Below are 14,464 nucleotides of genomic sequence, written 5' to 3' on the forward strand. Positions count from 1 at the left end.
CGGCGTGCGCACGTTTTGCCATTCGCATTCACCCTGAACGTTTAAACAGCGTTAAACAGCCCGTTTCGCCAAAATTCTGGCATCGGTGTTTTTGGTTATGAGCGAAAGTTCAATGATGTCCGCGGACGAAAACTCGACGTAAATGCACATGAAACATAACAAAAAAATGTATGGCCCAGGTGGGACAAAGGATTCGAACCTGCGACTCTCGTTCCGTGGCGCGATGCGTTTATGCGCTGTGCCCCATCACGCACATACATTAGCATACTAACCGCAATCTGTTCATTTGTACTATTTACACGCGTCTCGGAGGTGCTTCAACTTGGCAAAGGCTTGCCTATCACTCACTAGATGGCAGAAATTGTCAACCGGCGCTCTACATCATTCTGCCGTGTTTTGTTGCACCACGAACCCGAGGGTGCCCGCACTTTTACTTTTCTCGCGGCACAGTTTCAGTAACCAACGAAATGCGAGGCCAGGATAGCGAGTGGGAAGGCAATACGTACACGGTATGACTACGCTATCATCTTCCTACTCTTATAGGCAAAGTTCAAGCGTCTTTCAGGTTTATATTGTTACGAAGGAACCGTTCACATAGGCAAGAGATTTTAACAAAGAAGAACTTGGGTTATATTTATGTAACGTGACACTGGCGAATAATAACACTGAGAAGTACAAGGGCAGCAACAACTGGAGCTGCTTTTGTATTTCTGCTCGTCCATCGTCCTTGATCCGCCTGAATCATGTTACAAATCAACAACAAGATTTCTTTCTGGTTCGAACAGCTAGTTGAAGCGAATCCTGCTTCCGACCGCAAGGAAACTCCTTTCAACATACCGCTCAACCGCCATTTTGTTATGGACAGCAACGTAGTAGCATCGTATCTATTTCTTGCTTCATGCTATTGAATCCTTCTATTTTTACCGACTGTGTGATAACTGGAACGATACTTAAGATGACCACCAGCTGTCTTTATTTAACGTCTGCGGCGAGTGTTAGAAAAAAACCTAAATTGGTAATCCTGGGCTAGAGCTGGCCTAACTTTAACAAACGAAATCCAGTGTCGTCATATGTCCGCGAAGTGACGGCTTAGTCTCGGCTAAATAGTGGTACTTGTGAAGCGTAGTTGTTACCAATCTAAGCTAGCAGCTGTTATAACATCCGCGTCGAGTTCATTTACTCTCTGTCCAATAACCGAGCTGTTGCTCTCGCGTGTACCTAGCCAAGCTAGTCAACTGGTCCGGCACAGATTGCTTAGCACGCTTTACCCCTTCCCTCTCTGTTTGCCAGCCGAAAAGCGAACCAAGTGCACCGAGGAGGAAGAGCAGGCGTGCAAGGCCATGGGAATGGAGTGTGACTTCAGTGCTGGCGCACCCATTTGCGTTGGTAAGTCTATTCGTCTTCAGCGGAGCGTCACCGTCATTTGTCCAGTCATGGCTGGCGGTGGCGCCGAAAGATCCTGAAACGGTTTGTGAAACTCGTCTGACAAGCGCAGTAGGTGCAGAACGGAGACGTCATATTCTCAGTTCTTATTAAAAATTTTCGTTCAGCTGGAGAGCGTGACGGCAGTGGCAGTAAGTGTTATGTCTGGCTTACCTTAGCGTTATCTGAACGCATCATCGAGCAACCACGGCCGCTCGCTGCGTCACCTATAAAGCGGCATCTGAAAAGCTGCAAGACCACGCCCAAGAACCTCATAGCCGGGGACATCCACAGCATGTAGTCCTTCCTACTGTCAATATTACACCTATACGTTCTTTGCGCAGTACCTCATGCGCTAGGCTGCATCCTTTCCCCGACTGCAGCTGTAGAATACACAACAGTAAGCGTGTGCAGTTTGACGTCACTGATGTTGGCCGTTGATATACGGGCAGTGACATGGGCTCGTGCTGCTGGATGTGTCGTTGCGCAAAAGTACTATGAAAGTGCGAACCAGGACAATGGCAATCATGCGACTGACAAGTTTCACACGTATTTCGCTCCAGCTACAAAGAGGAGCCCGCCGCTTCGAATGGTTCAGTCACACGAAATGCAGCTAAAGTGTTCCGTCCTATTATTTTTTCTTGTGCTCCGTCTTTCCCGTTGTTTTCCTTGCAAAATGGCAGTCACGTGATGTATTTTTTTTCCAAGTCAAGTCATGTTTATTAAATAGTTCACATTGAGTTACATGGTTCGCGTTTTAAAGCAGGAGGTCCCAAAGTTTCAGAGAAACTGACAGGGGGACGTCCTATGGCTTTATGGATAGGGTAATTGCAAAAAATACAGCAATAGTATACGGACATGCGAGTAATAATGAATAAGCTGGACTAATGTCAAGCTCGTCAGAGTGATCGACAGACGCTCGTTACATCGTGACCAAGAAAAAAAAGTTCTCTAATGTTTCGTCGTGAAATACATACAGTGAAAAATTTCAGGTGCGGATGTAATCCCGAACGACAACCTGCGGTAGCAGTACCGCCCGTACGGCGTAATGAACGTCGTGAGCTTTTGACATTCTTCGGAAAGCCTAATCTGGTAGAAACCAGAATGCGCCTCTAGTTTAGAGAAGACTTTGGCTACCTGGAAGCTTCCCATAACTTGCTCAGTTGTTGGCAGTTGATGACGCACTCGTCTCACGAACTGGTTCAATTGAGTCAAGTCAACACAGATCCTTACTGCTCCAGACGGCTTCATTACAGAAGCGATAGGCGCGCACCATTCTGTCGCTTCTCCGACCTTCTGTATGATTCCTTCTCGTTCTACCCTGTCCAGTTTTTCTTTGACTTTTTCTTTCATGGGAATAGGAACCCGTCGCGGTGTAGACAGACTGTACGGGATTGCATGTGGCACAAGGCGTATGGTGTGTTCTCTCGATATGGTACCCGTGCCTTGGAATATCTTGGGATACTTGCTTCCGATATCGTCGGCAGTGTCTAATTCATCTAGGAAGCGAACAATTCCCAGAACTTTTATGGCTGGTAGTCCCAACAAGGGCGTGCGCAAGTTCTGCACGACGTAAATGGTTTGTTGTGAACAGCTGTCTTTCCAAGATATTTTAGCGTCAAACTTTCCGATCGTACGGATGCTAGTATTGGCTAGGTCCTTTAATCTCGGCTGGGTTTTCCAGAGAAGGCGGAAGAAAAGGATAATTTTCACCGACGACTGTCACTTTGGCTCCCGTATCTACTTTCATGCGGAGCGCCTGGTCGTTTATCTTCACCGTCACGAAATGCTCAGATTGTGTCTTCGCACACTGCTCGACCGTGCCTATAAACTTGCCATCAGCTTTGGCGATGCTATCAAGATGTGTGTCTCTTTTCTTCTTTTTTCGGCACGCATTTTCATAGTGACCCAACTTCCGGCAAAATCTGCACGTTTCTTTTTGCGCTGGACACTTGTTTCGTGGGTGAAATGGTCCGGCACAATAACAGCAGCTATTTTGATGATAAGTTGGCTTCTGACAGCGAGTAAACGTGCTCTTTGCAGCGGCTTTCTTGGGCTTTACTGCGGCGACGCAAGCTTCTGGGACTGTGCTCTCATGCTCTTTTATTTCTGCTTGCTGTTGCTTTACGGTTTCGCTCGTACGCGCTCTTGCCAAAGCAGTGGTCATCGTCAGCTTGGGGTCCATCTGCAGTTCTTCCGAAAGAACCTGGTTCCGAAGTCCTACTACGAAGCGGTCTCTTATTAGGCGTTCCTTCATACCTGTGAACTCGCATCCGTCGGCTAACTTGCTAAGCTCGGTTGCGAACTGGTCTACTGTTTCTCCCAGTTGTTCGCGGCGTAGATCAAAGCGAGCACTTTCGTAGACTATGTTCTTGGTGTGGACAAACTGGTCGTTAAGTTTAGACTTTACGAGCTTGAAGTCCTCCATTTCTTCGTCTTTTACTTTTAGCAATCGAAAAATCTCCCTCGACTTTCTGCCCATAGTATAGCGAAGAGTCCTTACTTGAACTTCGTCTTTCTTCTCATGTAGCCCAGACGCGAATCTGTAGTCATCAAATTCGTCCATCCAGGCGGGCCAGTCCGCTGCGTTCTGGAAGTCGGAGGGCGTAGGAGGCTTGATTCCCGCCATTCTGAAGCATTGTAGCCGATACGGCTTGTTCTCGTAGACGCAGCTGCCAGTCGCTCGCTTGTTGACGGGTCCGTCAAAGCGCTAGTTGGCTACATCGGAACCACTTCTGACACCATGTCAAGCTCGTCAGAGTGATCGCCAGACGCTCGTGACATCGTGACCAAGAAAAAAAGCCCTCTTTAACGTTTCGTCGTTAAATATATACCGCCAGAATGATCACATGACTCCCGTGATAACCGGATAAATGAAACCAAGATAGTGCGTCTTGGCGCTTGTCTCTGGAGCAGGCGGCCACGGAATGCAGCAGGATGACGTCACATTTAACAATAAAAATACGATCAATACACAACATATTGGTGATACATGGAAATAATCAAAATGAACATGGAAATAATCAAAAGCAAGTGAAGACAAAAACAATATGAACAACTCTACGTGACAAATGCAACACGTTTCATTATCAGTGTTATCAATTATACAAAGGCAAATTGAAGTAGTAAAATAGCACGGAAATGTGGAGAGCTAGTCGTCACCATATCAGCTTTACTCCACAAGCGTGCCGCATTGCAGTGGCATATCGAGTGGGCCTTCTCTCAATTGTCTGTTCACCTCCTCCCACAGTACAAGACGCCCCTGTTCTCATTGGAGTTTACCATTACACAGCTGAAGAATATGCGTGAGATTATTACACTAACGTAGTCTCTATAACTATCAGCAGAACTGTTTAAGCCTGGAGAATCTCTGTCAGGCGCGAAAAATTGTCATCAGCCGGCACGCGCTCTCTTCGTGCTCTCACTCTCCTCCTTCGCCACGAGAACTCGTGCGGCGATTTCTCCGGCGTGGGTTGCACTAACCTTGATGGGCGCGAAAAAGCGTGCAGCAAGAGAAAATGTATAGAGAGAAAAAAAGACAGAAATAAGTAGAGAGGAACACGCGAAAAAAGGGTTGAAAAAGCAGAGAGCAGAATGTACAGGAGGAAGAAGAGAAAAAATCAATGAAAAATATGGGAAGGAAATAGAAGCAAGAAAGAAGAATCGAGAAATAGCGAAGGAGCAGGAAAGAAAGAAAGAAAGAAAGAAAAAAAAGAAAGAAAGAAAGAAAGAAAGGAAGGCGTGGCACCAGTACTGCGAAGGCGACCTTTTTATGATCTGTAAACCTACCTTAATGAAAGTCTGTTGAGATAGCAGGAAAACATCTACATTTTATGCAGTCATTTCAAAGGAGGTAATTATTTACGTTCGGCAGATACCAGTACCATGGAAATCGACGTTATGTGAAGCATGTCCTGAACCACGATGTGGTTATGAGACATGTCTTAATGGGGGCCTGCCGAAATGTTTACCATCTGCTATTCACTGACATCGCACAGCACACGGGCTTCTAGAATTTCACTTTCATCAACGATCTCGGTCCGGATCGCACCCGCTACTTTGGGGTCAGCAGCCGAACATCATAACCACACCTCCACCACGGCGGACGATTTCCGAAACGGTCTTATATCCCAACAAGCATTCAAGCAATATTTCATCCAAGATAAAAGGCACCTATACCACTTTTCTCGGGGCGCGCATAGTGCCCACAAACTCGTCACTAATTAGCCGCTGGTCTGGTGGCTAAGGAACTCGGCTGATGACTCTCAGGTATCAGGACCGAATCCCGGCCGTGGCGGCCGCATTTTCAATTGAGACGAAAATTCTTGAGGCCTGTGGGCCCGTGCTTACAATTAGGTACACGTTATCAACCCCAGGTAGTCGAAATGAATGGAGCCCTTCACAGTAGTGTGTCTCCTATATACATGGTGATTTTGGGCCGTTATGCACCACCAATTAGTATTATTGAGTTCGTCACTAGGATATCGAGTGCCAGCAGTGCGGGTAAGTTAATACTGATAACCTTCTGCTGCCGGGTGCTCTACGAGAGAACAAATTGAAATGGAGCCTAACAGGCTACTCCATTGGATAGGGCTTCACGTAACTCTACAAAACGCTGGTGTCAAGAGAACACAGCCACTCCCGTGAGCGAAGTTGTTATTGTCTTGTCAGTCGTCTCAAAATGAAGTAAGCAGGCAGTTTTCTGGTGTCTGCCAAGATAGCGAGCGAACTAGTGCCCTTAAGGCCTCACCACACGCACCCGTTGCAGCGCGTCACCGCGGGGCGTTCTGGCGCAACGCTGCACCTTCTCCCTACAGAAAGAGTGGGCGCGCAGCTTCGCGTGGCCACGTGCCCTCTCTCTCTCTCTCTCTCTCTCTTTATGGGTATAGGTCACGGCGCTGCGTCAGGTGAGCTTCGCGCTGACGCGCTGCAACAGGTGCGTGTGGTGACCACACGAACCTGTTGCAGTGCGTCAGCGCGGGGCGTTCTGGCGCGGCGCTGCACCTTCTCCCTACAGAAATAGTGGGCATGCAGCATCACGTGGCCACGGGCCCTCTCTCTCTATCGATATAGGGCGCGGCGCTGCGTCGCAAAGCTTCGCGCTGACGTGCTGCAACAGGTGTGTGTGGTGACCCCACACACCCGTTGCAGCGCGTCAGCGCGGGGCGTTCTGGCGCGGCGCTGCACCTTCTCCCAACAGAAAGAGTGGGCACGCAGCATCACGTGGCCACGTGCCCTCTCTCTCTATCGATATAGGGCGCGGCGCTGCGTCGCAAAGCTTCGCGCTGACATGCTGCAACAGGTGCGTGTGGTGACCACATGCACCCGTTGCAGTGCGTCAGCGCGGGGCGTACTGGCGTGGCGCTGCACCTTCTCCCTACAGAAAGAGTGGGCACGCAGCATCACGTGGCCACGTGCCCTCTCTCTCTATCGATATAGGGCGCGGCGCTGCGTCGCAAAGCTTCGCGCTGACGTGCTGCAACAGGTGTGTGTGGTGACCACACACACCCGTTGCAGCGCGTCAGCGCGGGGTGTTCTGGCGCTGCGCTGCGCCTTCTCCCAACAGAAAGAGTGGGCACGCAGCATCACATGGCCACGTGCCCTCTCTCTCTATCAATATAGGGCGCGGCGCTGCGTCGCAAAGCTTCGCGCTGACGCGCTGCAACAGGTGCGTGTGGTGACCACACGAACCTGTTGCAGTGCGTCAGCGCGGGGCGTTCTGGCGCGGCGCTGCACCTTCTCCCTACAGAAAGAGTGGGCACGCAGCATCACGTGGCCACGTGCCCTCTCTCTCTATCGATATAGGGCGCGGCGCTGCATCGCAAAGCTTCGCGCTGACGTGCTGCAACAGGTGTGTGTGGTGACCACACACACCCGTTGCAGCGCGTCAGCGCGGGGCGTTCTGGCGTGGCGCTGCACTTTCTCCCTACAGAAAGAGTGGGCACGCAGCATCACGTGGCCACGTGCCCTCTCTCTCTATCGATATAGGGCGCGGCGCTGCGTCAGAGAGCTTCGCGCTGACGCGCTGCAACAGGTGCGTGTGGTGACCACACGAACCTGTTGCAGTTCGTCAGCGCGGGGCGTTCTGGCGCGGCGCTGCACCTTCTCCCTACAGAAAGAGTGGGCACGCAGCTTCGCGTGACCACGTGCCCTCTCTCTCTATTGGTATAGGGCGCGGCGCTGCGTCAGAAAGCTTCGCGCTGACGCGCTGCAACAGGTGCGTGTGGTGACCACATGCACCCGTTGCAGTGCGTCAGCGCGGGGCGTTCTGGCGCGGCGCTGCACCTTCTCTCTACAGAAAGAGTGGGCACGCCGCTTGGCGTGACCACGTGCCCTCTCTCTCTATCGATATAGGGCGCGGCGCTGCGTCGCAAAGCTTCGTGCTGACGTGCTGCAACAGGTGTGTGTGGTGACCACACGCACCCGTTGCAGCGCATCAGCGCGGGGCGTTCTGGCGCGGCGCTGCACCTTCTCCCTACAGAAAGAGTGGGCACGCAGCATCACGTGGCCGCGTGCCCTCTCTCTCTATCGATATAGGGCGCGGCGCTGCGTCGCAAAGCTTCGCGCTGACGTGCTGCAACAGGTGTGTGTGGTGACCACACGCACCCGTTGCAGCGCATCAGTGTGGGGCGTTCTGGCGCGGCGCTGCACATTCTCCCTACAGAAAGAGTGGGCGCGCAGTTTCGCGTGGCCACGTGCCCTCTCTCTCTCTCTATGGGTATAGGGCACGGCGCTGCGTTGGAGAGCTTCGCGCTGGATGCGCTGCAACAGGTGCGTGTGGTCAGAGCTCTATGGTTGGAGATTTCAGTTTCAGTTGGACAAACGCAGCCCCGGGCGTCGCTCGACGAAGGACCGAGTGTTCTCGCTCTGCTTGAGGAGCCACCGGTGGCAGCAGGCCTCGCACGCAAAGTGATCTAACGTAGGGCGCATGTGCCCTACGTGCGTCGGAAATGACTGACTCGCTTTCATCTCGGCTTAAGCCGCGTTCATCCATAGCACTCACACGCCTTTACTCGCAGGTATACCATATGATTAGCTGGGCGATGTAATTGATTTGTACCTTACAAGGAACATAATGGCTACAGCAAAAAGCCTTCTTGAGCGTCCATAGTTTGGTATCGTGAAAAAACTTTCGCCAGTGCTAGATGGCGTATTGGGTAGACTATAGGCTTATAATCTGGGGCTTTATTTTAAAGCACTTCGCTGGCTCTACAGACTAGATTCTTTTACTTTCGCGCTTGGGTTTAGGTGTTGTGCCCTGTTATCAACCGTCAATATGGCCAGCACAGGGGCTGTAGATCTGGCGACGCTGCATCCCCTTTGGTACAGCGTGGGAATCAGAAGTAGTCACCTAGAACGTTTTTATACAATGAAATGATTCATCTTTATAACGCCACAAGAATATATTTTCATTTATTTCACGATACACACGACTGTTATTAGTGCTATTATGTACGCTTCTAACTAGTTTGGTTCTATCAATGTCCTCCCTACTTATTCGCCGCCAATATTGAAAATGTTTCTTGATAATGTTTGCATCCTAATTGAAACGCAGAGGCTCTGAATTATTCACAGCCTTTCCCGGGTATATTGCGTGTCTTGGGCCGGGCGTTTGCTGCAGCAGACAAACTCATCTTGTAGATAATTTTCGGGCCTATAAGAACAATTATCTATTATTATCAGTATAGTGAAGGAGGATTCCAGTAGTTTTCAAAACACGTGCTCACCTGAACCACGAAGAAGGCATTTCATAATGATTGACGTCCCCACGAGGCCCATCCAAGTGCTTCGTGGTAGCCAACAATAGTGGAACCGGAGCACCTTCACAGCAGTCGGTGGAATCATCGCACTAGCACTTCTGGCCCGGGCGTGATTTTTGTTCATGCGGCCTCATCAAGCGTGAGACCCACGGGACGGCTTTCACCTGCACCGTAGTAGAGTACCGAGTACTCTAAATTGTTAACCACTTTTTATCCCCCTCCCATCCAGGCTAACGGGAAGTTCATTGCTATGAGTCACGCACGTGACGTTCTGAATATAGTACACTTCGATTTTTTCATCAACTATATTTCATTGGGTGTATTGTGTTACCCATACTTTCCGTTTGTCTATTCTCGATGCAACAAGACGCTAACGTTGATTCACGACCACAGCCTAGTGCAACTGTCAAGAGAAACGGAGAGAATGTTGACCACTGCTACATCTGTCTCTTCGAAAGCCTGTTATAGAGTGACGATATACGGCAGCTCTCTGAATATATTCAATGTGCTTTCAGATACGAATCGCACCACCTGTCACAAGCAACAAACGGAGACATGTAAGAAAGAGGGTAAACAGTGTGACTTCTCCGCGGGTGCGGCCACTTGCATAGGTAAGCATAAAGCAGCCTAAACGGCATAACATTTCTTGCATGTACGTCGATATCGATACAACACTTCACCCCCCCCCCCCCACGTATGTACGTTTTAACGTGCTTTCGTGGCTTGCGTTGAATTTTCAGTAGCTGGGCAATAAACAGGTCGTTGCAGTTGGCGTAACTTCCATTGTCGCTGACACATGGACATCGAGTTCCTCATAATCATATCGTGGTTTTGGGACGTTAAACTAAAGCAATAATCATGTTACGATTCGACACGATACAGCTGAGAATCATCGTCACATGTGGCTGAAATCAGAGGTGCTTGAGGAGCCTGCATCAAGACTGGATGTAATGGCAGTCAGGTGTGCCTCGAATACCGTGACACAATACTTTTCCATTACAACTTTTTGACTAATGAAGCAAAACGACTTCCGAAGTGGCGGGGCAATATTGCCTCCCGAAGATAACTGTTCCGGTCCAGCACATCTTTTTTTTGTAAAGTAAGAAGCTTCATTTTGATCAGCCTTTGCGTGTCGTTCAAGTTGTAGCTCCGTGCTAGACGAATACGTGAATAGTAATCCTCACATTGTCTAAGAACTTATCGCCAGCATGCTGGCTCAACAGTGGCAGTTCAACAATAGCTATCACTCGTTTCGGATTTCTCTCACAACTCTAGCATCTCCCACTTGGCCTGACCTCCACAACCTTTTCCCGTGCTTTAAACTTCACGTCACCAACTTGTGTAGAATTGGACAAATGGGAAAGCATATTACCTATCTTCGTTAATACGTCGGAAATTAGGCCAGCCAGCATTTCCCTCAGCAGTGCTTTTCTTGAAGAGCTCTTCATTAATAGATTGTATTGTATTATCGGGGTTTAACGTCCCAAAACCACCATAAGATTATGAGATACGCCGTAGAGGAGTGCTCCGGAAATTTCCTCCATGTGGGGTTTTTTAACGTGCTCCTACCTCTAAGCACAAGGGCCTGAAGCATTTTCGTGTCCATAAAAAATGCGGCCGCATCGGCCAGGATTCGATCCCACCTTCACTCGTAGACGTGCTCAGAGTTGGTCAATAGGGCGAGGAGTGGGGGTTGGCAAGATTAATTGAATCGGGGCGCCGTTTCTTATTAGTTTCCCTCTTCCCAATTTTTTTGGTGAAGTCTGAAAGGAATGAAGCTGCATAGTCGATGCAGAAATGAAAATTATGCGATGATGTGGTTCTCAAAACGCGTTAGTTCTACGCCTTAAAGGGTAGAGGTGGGAAATACTCAGCATGTCAGGTTGTTTACAATCAGGCATCATGTTTCATAAGGACAGCCGAGCACCCTATATTGAGCTCAACCCACCCTTATCGAATCATATTAGAATAGGATAATAGAATAATATTAGAATAGGATATTAGAATAGGATAAGACCACTCAATCACTCAATTACGTGCTTAGCCACGCATCCTATTAACCACACACCCTACACACCCTAGGGTGCCCAAGCATTCTAATAGGCGCTTGGCCACCCTTATCGTCAGAAACCTGAAAAAATGGCTGGACAGGTAGGCGTGTGTAAAAAGGCAGATTTCGCACTCTACTTTAATATTCGTGAAGGCGCCACCCTTCCCCCCCCCTTACTACCTTATTCGGATTCATCTCACGCACACCGGGGCATTCGCTTGAAGCTTTAGAGTAATGCTTTTTATTACCCTTTCAACAGATAAGAATCGTACTACGTGCAACGAGGAAGAGAAAAAGATATGCAGGGAACTTGGAAAAGAGTGTGACTTCACTACCGGTAGCCCTCTCTGCATAGGTAAGCACATGTCCTGACCAAGTCATCGCTAGATGGGCGTTCCAATATCAGTTTATTATTTTCGAGCCACCTGCTTTCGACAGACCTGCAAAAGACAGTTTGCGATAAATATCGTGGGTCGTTCAAACCGGCTGAATCGCTTGCAAGTGAGCCCTGTTTCCTAGAAGCACGGCAGCTTGGACTAGTTTGTAAGACATTATGACTTCAAATTGAAAACTTATTACAGGAAAACAAAGGGGGGAAGGTACACCCCATTAGATGGCGTACATGCGTGTGTACTTGCCTTAGTCCTAATGCCCTATCACCAAACCGATTCACCGAACAGTTACAACCATATTCACGAAATTTTACCGATAAACTTCACCAAAGACACTATAAGGTACACACGAGTTCACGGTTAAAGGGAACACTATTCTGTGCACAATGTCAGGATTTCGCTACCTGGCAAAAGCATATGTTGGCTTATATATTTACAAGACTACTGCTGGTTGGCTGGTATGACTCCTTTTGATGGACCGCTGCCATGCACAAACAACGTTTCTACGTCTACTAGCAGTTATAGGTCCTCAATATGACCGGTGTTAACTATAGTCTTCCCTTTCGCAATGAACGGTACTGTACACGTCCCACTTGCAGAAACAGAAGTCGTCAACTATTGAACGGATTTCTATAAAGCTGATGGCTCCTCCTTAGGTTTTATTTTAAACGAATGATAGCAAAACATTCACAATTTTAAGCAGTTATGAGTACCGCATGTGAAATCTGGACAACTCAACGTTGTGTCATCCATCAAAAAGTTTTGGGTGCACTTCTAAAAACTGTCCCTAAAATATTTTTAGTAAAGTAAACCGATAAAATTTCATCGTTCTTCTCTAATAATAACAATTATTTGCACGTATAAACAGCATTATTCATTGGTTTATTTGTTTGGAAAAGAGAGAAGCGAAATTCCTACTTCAAGATCTGTCCACCCTTTGCGCAGATGTGGACTGATTGCGACTCTTATGCGCCAAAATATACCTGATGAAAATGTTTAGATAAGAGCGTACCGAAACCATTTCTCGTTCTAGTCTCAGAAACGCCTTCAGAAGTACCTTACAGACCAATCTTAGTTGATGGTAATTTGTTGTTAAGCAATGGCGTGTGACATTCGCAGTAGTTGCTATTCCCATCCACGATGAACTTGTAACGCGACAGCGTTAAACAGTTCATTTTGTTTAAACACCGGTGTCGGCGTGTCGGCGTCGTTCCTTGTGAGCGAAAAAGCCAGCGTTGTTCGTGAGCAAAAATTCAAGGTATATGCACATAAAAACAATAAAATCTTCGAATCTCGCAAGCGGGACCGGGTGCCCAAACCCGCGTCCCCTCGATCCGTGGCGCGATGCGTTTAGCCACTCGGCCCCAACACAATCCTAAAACACATTAACAGCGATATACTTCTAAAACCATTTATCTTTGGTGCTACGCACATTCCGGTGGTGCTTAGGTGAGGCAGGGGCTTGACTAGACGGCGCAGAGGGCCCAAATGCGCACATTAAACGGCATCGCCCCGACATGTTCCATCGCACCGCATGCACGCATATAAGAGCCAGGGGGTGTCCGCATATCGGCTTTTATTGTGGCCGGGTTTAGGTCTCCACAGTGAACCGAAGTCAGGCTAGGCTAGAGATGGGTAGGGAAATACGCACATGGTGCGATTACATTATCATTCTAAGAATGCACCAAATGGGTCCTAAACGTCCGCTACTAGTCTTCCACGTAACCAGCCAACAACTTGAACTGGTTCAGCTTCAACTGCGTCAGCTCATTCTTTTTTAATATTTACTACATCTTTTTTAACCCACCAGCTGACAAACGAACCAAGTGCAACGAGGCGGAGGAGAAGGCGTGCAAGTCCATGGGAATGGAGTGCGACTTCAGCTCTGGCGCACCCATTTGCGTCGGTGAGTCTATTCACCTTGAGCAGAGCAGCGCCGTCATTTATATAGTTAATTTTTAACACCGGAATTGGGGTACATTTATTTTCACAGTCACCAAACTATCAGATGCCTCTGGAAACTTGAGATCTTGCAATATGTTAAAACTATTGTTATAGCTTGTTATAAATGATATTTTTGTTGATATGCACCCCTGTCTTTGCGGCACAATTCTTGGTGTGTATGAGTGCAGAGTATGCCGTTCTGTGAGTCAGTCCAGTCTGGAGTGACCGATGATGGTCACTTTTCACCTTTGGTGTGGCACCCAAGACTTTCGCCGTAAAACAATACAGATATGAAACGAAAGCCAGCACGTTTTATATAGATGCAGAAATCGCTTCCTGTTAGACGTTAGCGTAAGCGTCTCGGTTAAAGCCACTGCCTGCTGCGTCACCTAGCCATTACGGTAACATGATTAAGCTGTCTCGTAATCCGTGTAAAGCGCGAAAACGAGGTGCAAGTCTTGTTGAATCGTTTATTTTAACAGCGCAATGGTTTCAGCTGGCCGCTATAGTTAGTGAAGAGAGAACACAAAACTGTCATCACCATCAATTCGACACGCTGTCCTAAAGTCCCTAGATTTTTCAGGGGGAAAATCTGGGTATTTTATGTTCTTCTTGTTTACTTCGTTTTATTCGTTCCTACCAGAGCACATGCACCGATTGGGCTGGCATGGGATGCGATAACTCTGAAGGACGTGGAAACGAGAACACGAAGAGAGCGAAAAAGAGATAGAAAGAAATAAGCAGAGGGAAAGGGACGGAAGAAATAGAGAGAAGATAAAAAGGGACGCAAAAAAGAGATAGAAAAAAGAGAGAGATCAACATAGAAAAGAAAAAAGCGCGAATCAAAGAAAGAGACAAAAAGAAATGGAGTAAGTAAAGAGAGAGAGAAAGGAAAG

General features: G+C 48.2%; 1 protein-coding gene across 1 annotated transcript; it reads right to left on the bottom strand.

Moving 5' to 3' along the window:
* Window positions 1-3,064: 3,064 nt before the first annotated feature.
* LOC142767784 (uncharacterized) lies at window positions 3,065-4,193 on the bottom strand. The gene has a single exon (XM_075870024.1). It carries the CDS (start codon window positions 4,049-4,051, stop codon window positions 3,065-3,067), a length of 987 nt encoding a protein of 328 aa, XP_075726139.1. The 5' UTR covers window positions 4,052-4,193.
* Window positions 4,194-14,464: the final 10,271 nt, after the last annotated feature.

This window comes from Rhipicephalus microplus, chromosome 7 (assembly GCF_043290135.1).
Source record: "Rhipicephalus microplus isolate Deutch F79 chromosome 7, USDA_Rmic, whole genome shotgun sequence".
Lineage (NCBI taxonomy): Eukaryota > Metazoa > Arthropoda > Arachnida > Ixodida > Ixodidae > Rhipicephalus > Rhipicephalus microplus.

Coding starts and splice junctions, on each gene's coding strand:
- LOC142767784 (XM_075870024.1), bottom strand. CDS start 4,051: ATGGCGGGAATCAAGCCTCCTACGCCCTCCGACTTCCAGAACGCAGCG.